This window comes from Lygodium microphyllum, chromosome 8, assembly GCF_053477565.2.
Source record: "Lygodium microphyllum isolate KBCC chromosome 8, Lygodium_microphyllum_v1.1.10, whole genome shotgun sequence".
In the NCBI taxonomy this organism is placed as follows: Eukaryota; Viridiplantae; Streptophyta; class Polypodiopsida; order Schizaeales; family Lygodiaceae; genus Lygodium; species Lygodium microphyllum.
The window spans coordinates 3,052,423-3,070,919 of NC_141142.1; the positions used below are offsets into that span (position 1 = coordinate 3,052,423).

Here is an 18,497-nt window from a genome sequence, read left to right on the forward strand (position 1 = left end):
CTCTCTCATCTTTTTCTTTTTTAATTTCTCTCTCTTTTAAATTTTAAATTATATATATATATGTGAAAGATTATATTAAAAATTTTAAATTTAAAAAATCTATTAAAATAATTTTAAAATATTTAATAAATAATTAAAGAAAAAAAGTTAATCTAACTAAAAGAGGGGGCGAAGAGAGAAACTTTTTATTTAAAAAGGGGAAGAAATAGACATTTATGAAAAGTTTTATATATATATATATATATATATATATATATATATATATATATATATATCGAGAGAGAGAGAGAGAGAGAGAGAGAGAGAGAGAGAGAGAGGGAGGGTTTAATAAAAAGGGGGGGTGAGGAAGAGAGAGGGAGTGATTAAATGTGTGAGAGAGGGGGTTTAAATTAAAACGGGGAGGTTTGGAAAGGGGGTAGGTTTCGAAAGCCCTCCGAAGGTTTGAGGCTTTCCTTTTTTTTTTCTTCTAATTCTTTCTTTAAATTTTTATTTTCTTTCTCTCCCTTTTAAATTTTATCTCTCATTTCTCTATAATTCTCTCTGTGTTTATATCCTCTCTCTCATCATCATCATCATCTTCTTCCGCCCTCTTCTATCTTTTCCTTTTCTTTATCTTCCTCTCTCTCTCTCTCTCTCTCTCTCTCTCTCTCTCTCTCTCTCTCTCTCTCTCTCTCTCTCTCTCTCTCTCTCTCTATGTTTCCCCTCTCTCAAAGTATGTGAAAAACTATGTCAAATGTTTTTAAATTTAAAAAAATACTTTAATATTTTTAATTAAAAGAGAGAAATAATTAAAAATAGAGAGAGAAATTTAAATTAATCTAACTAAAAGAGGAAAAGAAGAGAGAGAGACTTTTGATTTAAAAAGGGAGAGAGATACGTCTCTCCTTTTTTTCTCTCCCCCTCTTTTTTCTCTTTTTCTTCTCTCTCCTTGTCCTCTTTTTTTCATCTTCTCTCTCTCTTAAATTTTTTCTTTTCTCTCTCTTTTTTTTTCTTTTTTCTCTCTATAATTCTCTCTCTTCTTCTTCTTTTTCTTCTCTCCTCTCTTTTCCTTCTTTCTTTCTCTCTTTTTTCATTTTTTTGTTCTCTTTTTCAAATTTTAAATTTTGTCTCTCTATAATTCTATCTCTTTTTCTTATTTTTATTCTCTCTCTCCTTCCCCTTTCTCTTTTCCTTTTATTTTAGTTTATTTTCTCATCTCATTGCACACACACACACTCTCTCTCATTTCATTCTCTCTCCCTCTCATCTTTTTTCCTTTTTTTTCCCTCCTCTCTCTCTCTCTCTCTCTTCATTCTCTCTTTAGATTTTATTCTTGTATCTCTCTCTCTCTCTCTCTCTCTCTCTCTCAAAGTATATGAAAAAGTGCCAAATAAATTTTAATTAAAATAGTTAAATAAATAAATAAAAATGTTCAAATATTTAATTAAAAAGGGAGGCAAGTTTAAATAAACATTTTAATCTAACTGTGAGAGAGAGAGAGAGAGAGAGAGAGACTTTTGATTTTAAATGGGAGAGAATGAGACATTTGTGAAAAGCTTGATTTAATTGAGAGAGAGAGAGAGAGAGAGAGAGAGAGAGAGAGAGAGGGTTAAATAAAGAAGGGGAGGGGGAAGAGAGATGGAGTGATTAAACATGAGAGTGAGGGGGTTTAATTAAAAAGTAGAGGTTTGGGAAGGAGGTAAGTTCGGGAATCCCTCTAGAGGTTTGGGCTTTTAGAACCTATCCTTTCTATCCATGCTTTTCTTCTCTCTTTCTCTCTCTCTCCCTCCCTCTCTCCTCTCTTTTCCTTCTCTCCCTCTCCTCTTTTTTTCCTTCTCTTCTTATTATTTCTCTCTCTCTCTTCATTCTCTTTAAAAAAAATTCTTTTAAATTTTATCTTTCTCTCTGTGTGTTCATATTCTCTCTCTCCTTTTCTTCTCGTCTCTCTTATGTCTTTTCCCTCTCTCTTTTTTTTAAATTCTCTCTCACTGTTTTCCCCCTTCTCTGTCTGTCTGTCTATCTCTTATTCTCCTTCTTCAGTCTCCTTTCTCCTCCCCTCTCTCTCTCTCTCTCTCTCTCAAAGTATGTGAAAAACTATGTAAAAAACTTTTAGATTAAGAAAAGCTTTTAAAAATATTTAATTAAAAGGGAAAGAAAATTTTAAAAAGACTTAGATTTTTTTAAATTTAAAAAGTTTAATCTAACTAAAAGAGAAGGAGAAAAGAGAGAGAGACATTTGATTTAAAAAGAGAGAGAAAGACACGATTTGTGAAAAGTGTGATTTAATAGAGAGAGAGAGAGAGAGAGAGAGAGAGAGAGAGAGAGAGAGAGAGAGAGAGAGAGAGAGAGGATTTAATAAAAAAGAGGACAGGGAAGAGAGAGGGAGTGATTAAATGTGAGAGATGGGGTTTTAATTAAAAAGGGGAGGTTTGGGAAGCCCTTTGGAGATTCAGGGCTTTCTGAGCCTACCTCCTCTCTCTCTCTCTCCTCTTTTTCTTCTCTCTCCCTTTCCTCTTAGTTGCTTTTTTTTTCTTTTTCTTTCTCTCTCTCACTTCATTCTCTATTTGCTTTTTTTTTCTTTTCTTTCTCTCCCATTTAAATTTTATATTTCCTCTATGTGTTTATATTCTCTATATTCTTCTCTCTCTCATTTCCTTCTCCCTCCCCCTCTCTCTCTCCTTTTCTTCTCCCCCTCTGTCTTGTCTTTTTCCTCTCTTCTCTTTTTTTCTTTTTTAAATTCTCTCTCTGTCTTCTCCTCCTTCTCTCTCCTCTTCCTCCCTCCCCCTCTCTCTCTTAGTATGTGAAAAATTATGACAAATTTTTTCATTAAAAAATATTTTAAAAAGACGAGAAAAGATAAAATTTTTATTTAAAAAGGAAGAGAAAGAGACGTTTGTGAAAAGTTTGATTTGATTGAGATAAAAAAGGGAAGGGGGAAGAGAGAGGGAGTGATTAAATATGAGACAGAGGGGGTATTAATTAAAAAGGGGAGGTTTGGGAAGGGGGTAGGTTCAGGAAGCCCTATGGAGGTTCATGGCTTTTTGAACCCACCCCATCTCTTCCTACTTTTCTTCTCCCTCTCTCTCTCTCTCTCTCTCTTCCCCTTCCTCTCTCCTCTCTTTTCCATTTCTCTCCCTCTCCTCTTTTTTTTATTATTTTTTCTTATTTTTCTCTTTCTCTCTCTTTAATATTTTTTCTTTTTTTCTCCTTATATTTTAACTTTGGTTAATTCTCTCTCTCTCTCTCTCTCTCTCTCTGTGTCTCCTCTCTTTTCCATCTCTCTGTGTGTCCCTCTCCCCTTTTTTCTTTTATTAACTCTCTTACAATGTGAAAAAACTATGTCAAAAAATTGTAAATAAAAAAACTTTTAAAAAATTCAATAAAAATATAAAAAAGATATTTAATTAAAAGAAAAAATAGAGAAAATTTTTAGTTAAAAAGTTTAATCCAACTAAAAGAGAGGGAGAAGAGAAATAGAAACTTTTGATTTAAAAAAGGGAAGAAAGAGACGATTGTGAAAAGTTTGCTTCAATTGAGAGAGAGAGAGAGAGAGGGTTTAAACGTGAGAGAAAGAGAGGGTTTTAATTAAAAAGGGAAGGTTTGGGAAGGGGATATGTTTGAGAAACCCTTCGAAGGTTCTAGGTTTTCCCATTTTTGATCTTCTTCTCTCTTTTCTTTTTCTTCTCTTTCCCTTTCCCCCCTCTCTCTCAAAGTAGGTGAAAAACTACGTTAAAAAGTTTTAAATTAAACTATTAAAAATATTTAAATTAAAAATTTTAAACTAACTAAAAGAAAGAGAGAAACTTGTGATTTAAAAAGGGAGAGAAAGAAACGTTCATAAATTTTTTGATTTAATTAGAAAAAGGAGAGAGAGTGAGAGAGAGAGAGAGAGGGGGTTTAATTAAAAGAAAAGAGAGGAAATGAGAGAGAAGGGGTTCTAATTAAAAAGGGAAGGTTTTAATTAAACCGTGGTATAGACCACCTAAACTGATTCGCTAAACGAGCATTCAGAAGATGACTTGTTTCCTCTCCGTCTCAGCCATCGTAAGACGATGAGCGAAAGGGTAATGCTTGGCTGCTCTATCGGCTTCAGTTTTCATTGCTCCCTGCGGCTCTTCAAAGGCCACGGGGCGCCCCTTTGTAGAGTTGCGCAGGCAAAGCTTGACCGTGGCAGGCATTTCGATGTCTGTGCCAGCCGGCAGGAACCTGCTCACACCAATGAACCTGAACTTGCAGCCCAGAAAACTGCTTTGGAAAGCTTGATCTTCCGTGATAGCCCTTTCAGAGGATTACAATGGCCAGAAGAAGCAATTGATAATGACTTAGGCCCGAGTGCGAGAACAGAATCAGAACTTAATCCGGGCAGTGAGAATATGATCATGGATGTTATCACTGCACCTGTTATTGATAATCTCCGGGGGACTTCAGATGGCACCAGCAGTGAAACAACCCCTATACATGGTAGCATCGGAAGCATGCCAGTGGCAAATCCGCACACCAGGGATATAGTGACTGGTGAGCGGACTCACACAAGTGGAGCGCCTTATGATATGGATGCGGGTGATAGGGTGAAGGTCTACCCAAGCAAAGGTTTTGACAGACAGACTGATGTGTGGCTGGAACAGGGTGAAAATAGCAGAACTGCTGATTTTGGCAACAGGGCAAAGCAGGCATATAAACAAGTTAGCACAGTAGAGGAATTCATTCAATCAGACATTAGACCCAAGGGGGACTATATGGGAGAAAAGAAAGAGGAGTTAGTTGTTAAGGAGAAAGTCGATCCATTCCAAAGGGCAGCCAGAACGACAAAGAGGTCCAAGATAATTGCCAAACAGCTAATTAGTCAATCTTCAGCAAATGCCCTTGGGTTTGTTTCACAAATGTGGGTGAACTCAGACCTTGTAAGTCACTTTTGTTTCTTGTTGGCTACTGCTTTAGCATTTTTAATGAACATTTGAGTTGTGGAACCAAAGGAAGCTCAAACTGACCTTTGGAAATTATCTAGAGACTAGTGTTCATAAAGTAACTTGCACATATGGAATAATTTAAGAAATAAATAAAAGACTCACTGAATAGGAGAGCTTAAATGCCCTTGTACAGTAGATGATACATGATAGATCCCAAAGGTTGATGTCTCTTTTGGGATTTCTTTATAATTATCTAATGCTTGCATGAATCACAAGTAACCTACTTTTGCAAATGAGTACTCTCTTAATGTGAATGATTGCCATGTGCTTTGCACTTGAATCAATCTAGACTTGTCTTTGGCATGGTTGTCTTGAGTTGCTCTCACCAATGTTGATAAAATATGTGATAAATTTGTCCATTCACACTCTAACAAGTGTAATGCCAAAAAAAAAAAAAAAAAAAACACAGTCCATTGACTTGTAAAAGTAACATTCAAGATGCAAAGCCGGTCCCACACTATTGCACGTTGCTAATAATGTATAAGATACGCAAATATCAATTTCAAATTGATTGGATATGTTGTAAAAAACCTCAACTTGGTTCATGCATCAATCCCATTGCTTTGCCCTTGTTTTTGCACACCCAATTCATGATTAAACTCAACAAATTCAAGCTTACACTTTAAACGTGTATTGTTGCCACAGCAAACCTGCATGTGCAAAAACAAAAAACAAGTCTAATTTTATCATGCATGTTTTATAATAGAATGACAATTTTTAAGCCGTTTTATGTGGTACAATGAATCCACAAATACACAATGACCTTATCACCTTCAATGTTAGCCTTCAATTAATCATAGTGTTAAAAAATACACATGGACACTTTAACTTGCAAAACCCTAAAAATGCGAGGCAACATTTGAGACCAATTTCACAGACCATTTGCTTTGACGATTCTCCTATATAGTCTCTACGCAATCTCACATCCTTTCTTTTATAAGCAAAGGAATTTCTCTAGTTGAAATTGTGATAATATTACTTTTTTAATGATAAAGTTGTTTAGAAAGTGTATAAGGCTTGAGATCTCAGAGAAGAAGAGAGGAACTCAACCTACAATATTGTAATAAGCTATTTATATGAAAATTAGGTCTAATCAATAGCATATCTTGCTGTAGTGGAGTTACAAAGTTGCCCAACAGATTCCCAATGTAGAGAGAAAAAAATTATTTTTGGATATATTCTGCAGTAGCATATGTAGTAGTGTAGAGTGGGATTAGTGTTAGATAGGCATTAAAACAATGGAATTTTGTTAGAAAGAAGGAGGTGAATGTTGTTGTACTAAAATGCAATAGTGTATGATGATGTGGCAAGCTGTATGGGAGGGTATACTAGCAAATGTTGTTGCACTAAAATGCAAGTATATGATGATGTGGCAGGTTGTATGGGAGGGCATACCAATAAACATAGATGTGAGGCTGACATCATCAGCAGGTGGCTATTGTCGAGTGATAAATGCAGGCCGATCTTACTTTTGGACAACAACAAAATGCAGCTTGCATAAAGGTGAAAACAAGTTGATTAGCAATTGCCATCAACAGGAGGAGGACTAGATGCAGACACAAGTTGGTGGACAACAACTCAAACTGAGATATCCTCTAGATGATGGGGCGTGGACAATAGGGACAAGGTGCCAAAAAATGCAAAACAAAATGGGCCAAGTGGTGGGTAACTTATCTACTTATAGATGGATGGATTCTCCCAAATTAGGGTTTGGCATATGGGACATAGATACCCTCTAGGATCACATTCCTTTTCAATGAAAGTTTGGTAATTTGAGTTCTGGGACTATAGTTAAAGAGCTAATTAGTTTATAGTGCATTTCTAGCTCAAGAATGGATAAAGTATAATACTGTGCTAGTGGAGATAAGCTTTGATGCTAGAGGATTGTTGGGTCATCAAAGATGGAGCAAGGTCTAATCACTTAGTTGCTTAGCAAAAACTTAGCATGTGATCACAACCACAACAATTTTGCAAACTTAGCAATGCCAATGATGTTTTGGATTGGACCTGTGGATTGGCAAAGAAAGAGAGTTGTATTAACATTTATAAAAGGCTAAATGACGTAAGAGAGTGTTGTCGTGTCTAATCACTCAGTTGCTTACCAAAGGCTTAGCATGTGTGATTGTGGCCATAGTAATTCCACAAACTTAGCAGTGTCAACGACATTCTAGATTGGACCTGTAGATGGATTTAGGGACAAAAAAAGAAAGAGAGCTATATTAATATCTAGAAAAGGCCAACATGACCTATGAAATTGAAAACATTGGAATTTTCGCCATCATGGAAAAAAATGAAAATGTAAGCAAAAAGTTAAAAAGTTTATTGGTTTGAAGTGAAATTCTAAGAAGTTGGATTTGCTCCTTTATAGAAAGGATGAGATTTTAATGTTTGCCTATATGGAGGATTGTCCTTTTCGAATATCTATTATAAGACATTGCACCATGAAGGTCAATGCAATGCCTAAGCTATTATGGATCACTCTTTTGTAAAGCAATTCACATGGTGTATGAAAATGCACAGCAATAGGCTGGATCCTCTTGAAATGATGGGGGCATGGGTGAGGTCCTTGTGGTTGAGTGCATCTTACTCAAAATAGTTCTCTTGGCTGAATTTAATGCTAACATGAGGTTCTATATGTGGTGGGGATAAGACTTAAGTGTTTGAGTTTGTGATGGCTGGGTGATAAGTTAGATGTGTAAAGAAAAATACCATAACATAGAAACATAAACAGAAACCGTACGACAAAGCACAGACTGATAAAAAGAACGCAGTTAGGGTTAGGGTTAGAGTAACTCAGAGACAATGAACACAATGAATAAATGAAATGATATGACTACTAATAATACGATGCTCATGCAGCAAACACACTATGTAGTGAATGAATACTAAACCTCGAACTCCTGTATCTCTAGGATCAGGGCAGGGGTAATGAGTTGGAGAGTGTGTCGTACTCCGAACGGATCTCGAATCGCAGCAAGGCAGCCTCCGGATGTCGAACACCGGCAAACGCAGCAGTGAGAAGCTGGATCTAATGCAGACAGTAGTGAGGAGAGAGAAAGACTAAAAAACGGAGCCTGCTGGAGAGAGAGACTAAAACGGAGCCTGTAAGAGAGAGACTGAAAATGTAGGCAGCTTAGCTTGCAGGAGAGAGAAAGACTAAAAACGGAGCTTGCAGGAGAGAGAAAGACTGAAAACGCAGGCACGACAGCTTGCAGGAGAGAGAAAGACTAAAAACAGAGTCTGCAAAAGAGAGACTGAAAACGCAGGTAGGACAGCCTGCAGGAGAGAGAAATACTGTAGCGACTGCAGACAGTAGAGAGAAAGAGAAAATTGTCAGGGCGGCAGTTGGAGTCTGCAAACGCAGCAGTTTGTTGGCGTGGCAGGCTGTACGACAGCAGTGCAGATGAACAACAGTCAGTCGCCAGGCAGAAACAACAGCAATCAGCATGTGGAGAGTTGGAAACAGGTGCCAGACTGTAGGGAACAGTGATGGACAGCAAGCGCTGAGATGTCCTCTGTGACTCGGGTGTGGGCAGCAAGCTGGTAACACCTGAAACCTGCAAAAACGAGATTGTGAAAGAGTGGAGGGCTGGTTGCCAATTTATAGAAAATTAGGGTTCTAGATCCTCTTCCACTTAACTTTCTTGATCCGCTCCTCGTTTTAGGGTTTTGGCTAAAATAAGCCTAAAATAAGCATGTTTTGGGGCTGTTTAAGTGGCTAAGTGCATTTCTTAGCACAACACCCCCTCTCAAGCCCAAAATAGGGCGAGAAAAGTAGGCCAGTCTAAATTCTGATTTACCCCAAGGCGTCCCCACCCCAAAGCAGCCAGGGCATCGGACAAAAGGTGCACGTCGGCTGCCCAGTGGCCCACCAAGACTACAAAGGCGATGGAAATCTTACCAAGGGAGCCCAAGTGATCACCCTAGAGAGGTCAGGGCATCGGACCAAGGGTGCTCGTCGGTTGCCCAAGGGCCTACCAAGGCCTACAAAGGCGGATGGAATCAACAATGGACTTGTTTGTTTTGTTTTGTTTTGTTTTTTTTGAAAAGTATTCTGAAAATACATAGGTAATATAGGGGCAGCAGCCGATTAAGTGACAGATAGGAAAAGATAAAGAGAGTTTTAAACCCAAGTTATTCACAAAACTAGCAAGCCAATCCCTCGCACTGATGAGGATAAGTGCCTAAGGATGATAAAAGTGAGTGTATGTGCCAATCATGTGTTGAATATGTGAGAGGCAAAAAAAACGGTGGGCTTAGCAAGACAAGCAAAGCAAGCAAGTAAGCAAGGCTAGGGAAACTGCCTTTAGGAGAATTGCCATGTGTTATGCTACGAATATGGTGGATCCTAGAGTCGACCACTCCAAAAGATCGAAAAGGGATAAATGCGCACAGATGCATGTTGACATGAACAGAAGGCCAATGCATAGGGAAATACAAAGGGAGATGTGAGATGTCATGGTCATGTAATATGCTATGCAACAGTGCCACTGGGACAGTGCCCTCACAGGGGAAGTGTTCACTTGTTCAAGTGCCCTTTTACAATCAGGTCATCCTAATAGTGCGGATGAAGTTACAAATGTCCATAATAAAATACAAAAGAATAAGTGAATGTAATGTCTAAAAAACTGTAAGTATCATCATTGTCACGATTAAGAGTAGGAGCCACCCCCTCTCAAACTGGAAGGGAAAGCAAGAGGGAAGCACCCTCTTCCCGTCAAGCTGAAGAAGTAGGGGAGGGTGTACCCAAGCCGATCTTGGATAGCAGGTATTGAAGAACCGGCTGGTTGACCACTTTGGTCAAGATATCTGCAAAAGTATCTGATGAAGGCACAAACTCTAGGTGAATAGTGCCTAGCTCAACCTGCTCTTTGGAAAAGTGGAAGTGGACTCCCACATGCCGTGTCTGTGGTGTGATGATCGGATTGCCCGCAAGGGCAATGGCACTTTGGTCGTCGCAGTAGACAACTGTGGGAGAGTCACATGGAAAATGAAGCGCTGCCAGTAAACTCCTCAGCTAGATGGCCTCGGTGGTGCCATCGAAGAAAGCACGGCACTCAGCCTCGGTCGTGGAAGCCGCCACCGTCTCTTGTTTATGGCTAGACCAAGAAATGGGAGTCGTGCCCAAGGCAAAGAGGTAGCCGCCATGGGAATGCCGGGTGTCAGGATCTCCTGTCCAATCAAAATCAGCGTATCCCTGCAAACATAAACCAGAACCATATATCAAGCCATAAGAAAAAGTACACCGCAAATAAGGCAACACACGAAGACATGCAATCCAATGTGACATCCTAGGTGCTGTGAAATACTGACTGAGTATGCTAATTGAGTAAGCTAAATCTAGCCTAGTGTGAATTAACCAGATAAGTTTTCCTACAACAGAATGATAGGCTTTTGCTTCAGAGGAATATCCCACAAAAATAAGGAGATCAGCTCAGGGAGTAAGCTTTCCTATCTGTCATCAAGCGTGTGTGTGTACGCACGACACCCGAAGACTGTGAAATGGGAAATAACAGGCCAAAGAGCCAAAAAATGCCTCATACGGGGTCTTTTGAGGAAGAGCCGCAGCCGGACACCAGTTAAGGATGTATACCGAAGTGTTAACAGCCTCGACCCAAAGGCGCTTAAGAAGCTCTGTTGCGAACAGCATAGAGCGTGCCATTTCCATGACTGTGCGGTTCCTACGCTCTACGACTCCATTCTGAGAGGGGGAGTTGGTAGAGTTGAGCGGGCGAGAAATGCCATGCTTCTGTAGAAACTCGGAAAACTCGTGGAAGATAAACTCACCACCGCTATCACTCCTCATGCACCTAACACTGCGACCAGTCTGGCTATGAACTAGTAGCACCCAAGCAGAAAAATATGTGAAAGCATTTGACTTATGCTTGAGGAAGTACACCCACATGCATTGAGAATGATCATCCACTATCAAAAAGAAGTATAGCGCGCTGTTCAAAGCAGTAGTGGATGTCGGCCCACAAAGATCAACGTGAATCAATCTAAGAGGCTCCTCAGCTCTATGTGTAGATTGCTGAGGAAATGGGGTACGGTGCTGCTTCGCGAGCTGACAGGCTTTACAGACATCTTGAGCTAGCTTCAGGCGTGGAAGGCCCTCAACCAGCTCACAGCGTGACAATTCATAAAGTGAGTCATAACCAAGATGCCCTAAGCGAAAATGCCAAAGATGCTCATTTTGCGTAGGCTCCCGAGATATGGCTAAGGCTTGGAAGCTATGGAACACGGAGCCTTCAGCGGTCGGCTCAATCAGAAAGTGTCATGTGGTATAGGCCATTAGGCTGTGCCTCACCGCGAGCAATCACTAAACCAGTTAGAGAGTCAAGGACCTCGACTGTGGCCGTTGTAAAGAAAACTGCTCGCTCCAACCGGCAAAGCTGCTGAACAGATAACAAGTTCACCCCAAGCTGAGGGACATGATATACATTGTCCAACGAAGCCAGATCCGGACCCTTGTCAGTGGCAAAACTGACGCAACCTTGAGCTTGAATCTTGACCGAGAAGTTGTTTCCTACATAGACCCGCTCGGCTGCAGGGGCTCGGGTATGGAAAATGTCCTCTATAGGAGTCATGTGATGTGTAGCTTCACTGTCCACAATCCAAACTGGAGCTGAAGTGCTCGGCTGTGACGAGTGTGCCGCTGCAGTAACCTCGTCGGGAGGCAACTCACAGATGTGGACGAGACTTGCATATGATGTATCTATGGAGACGATATGGGCCTCTGCAAACCAGTCAGACAATCCCTCTGGAGTTGAGAACGTTGTCGATTGAGATGACTGTGCGGTGGCAGTGTGAGTCTGACCTTTAAACTGCCCCTTGTCATCACCCTGCCTCCCTTGCTGGGGTTGCCCGACTAAGGGGCGGGGGTCTGAGACTTCGGTTTTGGTGCTGTGCCTCGTGCCTTTGATCGACACTCGTCGTCAAAATGGCCAGCCTTTTGACAATGTTGACAATACCTATTCTTTTTAGGTACATTCTGCCACCCAAGTTTGAGTTGTGACTGGGAGTTTCCTTGAGAATCCCCAGATTGATTTAGCTTTTGAGTTTGATTTTGATTTTGAGTGGAGGTTTGGTTTGGTTTGCCCTTCCCTTGTTGCCCTTTTTGAGAATGAGCAAGAAGAGCCCCCTTTGAAGAGGAATTCATATGAAACTGATCGAACAACCGTGCGTAACGCAACAATTGACACTCAAATTCATAGAATGTAGGCATGGTAGGCTTTGAAACTATTCCTTCCACAAAGTTGAAGTATTTCTTGAGGAGTTTATTTACGAACAATGTGATCTGATCGTCAGAGGACTTGGGAGTCCCCGTAGTGGAGAATTCAGCGAGGAGACGCCGATACTCAGCCAACTTGACTTTCAAGTCATCCCGGTCAGTGATTTTGAAAAGCTGAAGCTCATGGTCAAGATTAATACGATGGATCCTATCTCGAGCCGCATGGCGGTCAGTCAAGTGTGCCCATCGGCTCTGACGCTAAGTCAAAATGCTGAAGCTGAGAATGAAACTCTGGCAATAAGCCCTGCATCAACTCGACAATAGCGGAGGCATTCCTAGCCTTCCATGAGCAGACGACCTCGTATGGAACAAATGCGGGATCGGGTTGGGGTTCCAACCCTTGCACTAGATTCCATAGGTTCTGTGAATCAAGGACATGTCTCATAAAATTTGACCAAGTAGTAAAGTTTGACTCGTTAAAACGAGTCTTGTCATTAAATGCATTCTTGGCAGAAGATGAGCTAGAACCATGAGGCGTCGGGTGGGTGGAGTAAGATGATGGTGGGAAAGATGGTGGAGGTGAGAGTGTCTGATAAGAGTAAGAAAGAGGGGGGAAGAGGTGGGTAGGCAGAAGTAGGCTGTGAGTATCCAATGAGTGCTGATTGATGCGGAGGTACTGGAACATGAATGTTTCCATAAGGTGCCGGTGTAGATAGAGGCATTGGGACACAGTAGTCTTGTCCAAAGGAAGGCTGGGACACAACATTATGACCAGAAGGTCCACTAGGCAATGCCATGGAGGCAAACTGGAGGCAACTGATCCACACTCGGGAGAGATTGAGTGGGATACCCAAGCAGCAATGATCCCGAAAGTGTGTATGAGGTAGGTGGAACACCACCCCGCTGAGGGAAGGATGAGGTCCTAAAGGATGTGCCTATGTTTCCATAACCCCCCGGTGTGATGTGCGGTGCGACATGAGGTGTTTGAAATGGAAATGTAAATGGTGTAAATGGAAGTGGTGAAGCAGCGGAAGAATGTGGTGGGATGGGTGGGTTTTGAAAGTGAGGTGTATGAGGTGCAGATTCTTTTTGTTTATTTTTATTATTTAAAGACTGAAAATGAAACTGTGAAGATGATGATACACCATGTAATGAAGTGAAAGGAACACCAAATTCATTCTGATTATGTGAAGTAGATGGAAAAGAAGGAAGGACAGAAGAAGAGTTACCTGGCTTTTTCTTATAATCCTTGCAATGTGTGTTAACATACAAGAATTGGTCCTAGAGGACCTTTTCCGTAGTGAAGAGACTGGACTCTTTCTTCCACACGATCTCTACCAGTATATTGCAAAACAGAAGAGGTAAAAGAAGGCGGCACAAAAGACGAATCAAAAGTACCTTGCACCGGAGAGGACAGAAGAGTCCGAAAAAATGGAACATACTTCGGATCTTGCTCTCCAAGAGGGGGGCCAATCCCTGATGGAGGTCTTGACGGCCCTGCAATATCATTAGACTTATGTGCAACATCTGAAGAGTGAAATCCATGCATACCTTCATTTAGAAGCTTTTCTTGAAGGGCAATCCTTCGGTCGAGCTCCTCAATCTTCTTTTATCGATAGGCTATGATCACTTTATATTCCTCAGAGGTCAGCTTGCCTATCTTTTCTTCCATGTACGCAGATGTTTCTCCCACCATGTCGGAACTTTGTGGAGCAAGCTGATCGGCCCACTCTCGCTCAGTTCTCGGCATAGGTTGATCTAGAGACTGAATTGGTGTTGATGTGTTCGAAGTCATTTGAACCTACTGTTGTTCTTGCTTCTTGCGAAGAGCTTTCAGATCAAAGGCCTAGGTTTCTCAGAGAGTATCAGGCTTTGATACCATGTAAAGAAAAATACCCTAACACAGAAACATAAATAGAAACCGTACGACAAAGCATAAACTGATAAAAAGAACATAGTTAGGGTTAGGGTTAGAGTAACTCAGAGACAATGAATACAATGAATAAATGAAATGATATGACTACTAATAATACGATGCTCATGCAACAAACACACTATGCAGTGAATGAATACTGAACCTCAAACTCTTGTATCTCTAGGATAAGGGTAGGGCTAATGAGCTGGAGAGTGTGTCGTACTCCGAACGGATCCCAAATCGTAGCAATGCAGCATCCAGATGTCGAACACCAACAAATGCAACAGTGAGAAGTTGGATCTGATGCAGACAGCAGTGAGGAGAGAGAAAGACTAAAAAACGAAGCTTGCTGGAGAGAGAAAGACTATAAACGGAGCCTGCAGGAGAGAGCAAGACTGAAAACGCAGGTAGGACAGCTTGCAGGAGAGAGATAGACTAAAAACGGAGTTTGCAGGAGAGAGCAAGACTATAGTGATTGCAGACAGGAGAGAAAATTGTCAGGGTAGCCGCTAGAGCCTGCAAACGCAGCAGTTTGTTGGCGTGGCAGGCCGTACGACAGCAGTGTAGATGAGTAGCAGTTAGTCGCCAGGTAGAAACAGCAGCAATCAGCATGTGGAGGGTTGGAAAATGTCGCTAGACTGTAGGGAACAATGATGGACAGCAAGGGCTGAGATGTCCATGACCGGGGTGTGGGCAGCAAGCTGGTAACATCTGGAACCTGCAAAAACGAGATTGTAAAAGAGTGGAGGGCTGGCTGCCAATTTATAGAAAATTAGGGTTCTAGATTCTCTCCCACTTAGCTTTCTCGATCCGCTCCTCGTTTTAGGGTTTTGGCTAAAATAAGCCTTAAATAAGCATGTTTTGGGGCTGTTTAAGTGGCTAAGTGTATTTCTTAGCACAACAAGATGTTCATCCTTCAATGTTTCTGCTGCTATGTACATACTGGTGGCTTTTTTATACTTTTGGGGTTCTTAAGAGTACGATGTTGTGAAGAAAATTGCTAGGGTTTGCATTGAGGAAACACAGTGTACGACCACGACAGAAACACAGAGAGACAGACAGAGACAAAAAGAGCGAAACTCAAACCCTAAACGCAAAACTCAAAACTCAAACACAAACAGAAGAAGGGAGAGAGAGAACACAACTCTGAAGTGAATGAATGCTGTAAATGAATGTAAGAGTGTACAGTGTGCTCAAGGGCAGAGCAATGTTGGAGAGTGACGACCACCGGATGTGAAGAGAGTGGAAACTGCAAAACATTGACACCAAGGGTTGCGAGAGATAGAGGCGACAACTATAGAAGGGAGAGATGATGCGAGATGGCTCCAGGAAGGTGCAAACACAAGCTATAGGATGTCGCTTGATGATGGAGATGTTGGCGATGGCAGTTGGAGACCAAATGCAGCCTTGGAGATAGCGCCAGACGGGCGGCAGTTGGAAGAAGACGCTAAGGCACTGTGAGGCTGGAGGGAGAGGTGGCAGTAGTTGCGAAGGTTGGACAACCACGTGGAGGTAGATTGATGGCTGCAATCTACGCTCGAGAGTGTGAAACCTGCACAGATGAAATAAGGCTGAATGGGGGCAGCTTGTCTATTTATAGATGTAGAAGGGTGCCCCAAAAATTAGGGTTTTTGGGGGATCATTGAAACTCTCTTGGACCGCTCCCTTTTTTAGGGGTTTTCATTAATTAAGTGTGTTTTGGGGCTTTTTAAGAATGCTAATTAGGTGAAAAGTGTGTTTTAGCTCAAGACCCCCTCTCAGGTCTAAAACTGAGCCGAAAGATTAGGCCAACCACTATGATGTTTATTGACCCCAAGGCGTCCCACCCCAAAAAGCAGCTAGGGCATTGGACAAAGGGTGCACGTCAGCTGTCCAGTGGCCTACCAAGTCTACAAAGACAATGGTTATCTTACCAAGGGAATCCAAGTAGTCACCCTAGAGAGGATAGAGCATTAGACAAAGGGTACATGTCAGCTGCCCAATGGTCTACCAAGCCCTACAATGGGGGATGAAACCACATTGAACTTTTTTTTTTTTTGAATAAGTGAGTTAAATTTTACGGGGTATGACCAATTGAGTAATCGTGACCGCGAAGACGGGAGTAGGGAGGGTACTTCCAACCATAGAAATAGGAAATGGCTGGAACGGCCCCCAGCATGCAGAATCGCCATTCCCGGCACGAAGCTGTCATGGGATGCGTTGCAAATCGATGGAACGTTCCCTGTCTCGTTTCAGACAGGGAATGCCACGTGGCATCCACTTACCTTCGGCCGGGTGCTGCTCCCGCGTGATCGTCTGCAGACTGCAATTGCACATTTCCGCCCCCTTTGTCGTTTGCCCATTCCTGCCCCCAGTGACCTGTCCACCGGCTGCCAATCCCCCTGTCTCCTCCTGCCTCCAACCTCTCTTCTTTCTTCTTCTTTCTCCTCCTTCTTGTAGTGATGGGTTAGGCACAGAGATCGGGACAGACAGTCGTTAGGGACCGGGACACACAGTCGTTACCCGCAATGAGAGATAGAGAGAGTGAGATAGAGCAGAGTCGAGAGTGAGCACGTTTGTAGGTACAATGACGATTGTGTACCTTTAGGTTTTTAGATAGATATATATGTGTAAGTATACGTGCTAAGGGTGTGTTCACACCCGAGCATATTTTAAGGCACGAGGCCTTTATTCCCAACAACCTCCCACCTAAAGGCAATGTGCCTGAAGAGGAGAAAAGAATCAGCTAAGTCTAGGTATGTACAAAGCTGAAATACATATATCTATTCAACTCCCATCATCTGTTGGCAATGAGCTAACTGCTCTGTTGGAAGACCCTTCATGAGAAAGTCTGCAGGGTTATCATCTGTATGTACTTTGACAAGCTCAATGCTCTTGTTGTCAAGTTCATTTCTAGTGAAGTGGTACTTCACCTGTATGTGCTTTGTCTTTGCATAAAAGACAGGATTCCGTGCTAGCATGATAGCACTCTGACTATCACAAGGGAGAACAGGTAACTTTGAGATGCCAACCTCTCCCACCAGACGTGAAAGCCATAAAGCCTCCTTGCATGCCTCAGTGGCAGCCATATACTCTGCCTCTGTAGTAGACAATGCAGCACACTTTTGTAGCCTGGAGATCCAAGAGATTGCTCCTCTTGTGAGAGTAAACACATACCCAGAAAAGGACTTTTTGCAGTCCACATGACAAGCATAGTTTGCATCCGTAAAGCCAACAACAAATGCCTTCTGCTTTCCAAAGCAGATGCACAACTCCTTTGTGCCTTTGAGGTATCTCATAATACCTTTCACTGCATCCCAATGCTTCTTGCCAGGGGTTGCCATGTATCTGCTAACCACTCCCACTGCAAAGGCAATGTCAGGACGTGTAGCAACCATAGCATACATCAAACTCCAATAGCTGAAGCATATGGTATCTTGCAACCATAGTATACATCAGCTTGCAAATTAGCATTAACAACTTGCTGTCCTGGCTGTTCTTGCACATGTAATGGCTCATTTTCATGGGCAATAGCTGGCTGATCATTTCCAGCATCATTTCTTGCATTTACAGGTTTATTTAGAGCAGGTATTTGCTGTTGAACAATGGGCACATTTTGTTGTTCAAAAGGTATTTCTTCCCGAAATACAACCCTACGGACCTCCTCGGTCTTTTTGGGTTGTTTGTGCATGCGATCTTCCTGGAAGATAACGTCATTGATGCGTACTACTTTTCTTTTCTTGGGATCCCATAATCTATACCCCATTTCACCCTCGTCACCATATCCTAAGAAAATGCATTTTCAGGACTTTGGCTCAAGTTTGTTGCATTTTTCTTTACAAATGTGCACAAAAGCCTCGCAGCCAAACACTTTGAGATGAGCATATGAAGGTGGTTTGCCTGACCACGTTTCTTAGGGAACTCTCTCCTTTCCCCCCCCCCCTCGAAAGACCTGTTTGGTGACCGATTAATTAAGTGAATGGCTGTCATAACAGCCTCTGCCCAAAAACCACGGGGTAATGCTGCACGAGACAGCATCGTACGGACCTTATCCTGTATGATCCGATTCATACGCTTTGCAACTCCATTTTGGTGTGGATTATGAGGGGCAGTGAGCTCCCTCTTTATCCCTTTGCTGTCACAAAATGCTTGAAAAGACTTGGATACATATTCCCCACCTGTCAGAGCGAGAACACTTAAGTGTCTTATCTGTTTGATTTTCAGTCAATGCTAAGAATTTTTAAAACTTGTCAAGCACTTCATCCTTGCTACAGGATAAACCCATACCTTTTGTGTAGCATCATCGACGAAGGTGACAAAATATTTCTTTCCCCCTAAAGATAATCTTGGCATTTGACATATATTTGAATGTACTAACTCTAGAGGAGAAGATTTCAAAGAAAGAGGCTTTTTGTGAGACGTGTGT

At 41.7% G+C, this 18,497-nt stretch overlaps 1 protein-coding gene across 7 annotated transcripts in view; it reads left to right on the top strand.

Annotated features, from left to right (window-relative positions):
• Positions 1 to 3,966: 3,966 nt before the first annotated feature.
• The window catches only part of LOC148031903 (uncharacterized), a 79,264-nt gene continuing 64,733 nt past the window's right edge, over positions 3,967 to 18,497 (top strand). For all 7 annotated transcript variants that reach the window (XM_087682475.1, XM_087682476.1, XM_087682479.1 and 4 more), the window contains exon 1: positions 3,967 to 4,880. In XM_087682475.1, the coding sequence (XP_087538601.1) occupies positions 4,032 to 4,880 (849 nt within the window). In that variant the 5' untranslated portion in view covers positions 3,967 to 4,031. The remainder of the gene's footprint in view (positions 4,881 to 18,497) is intronic.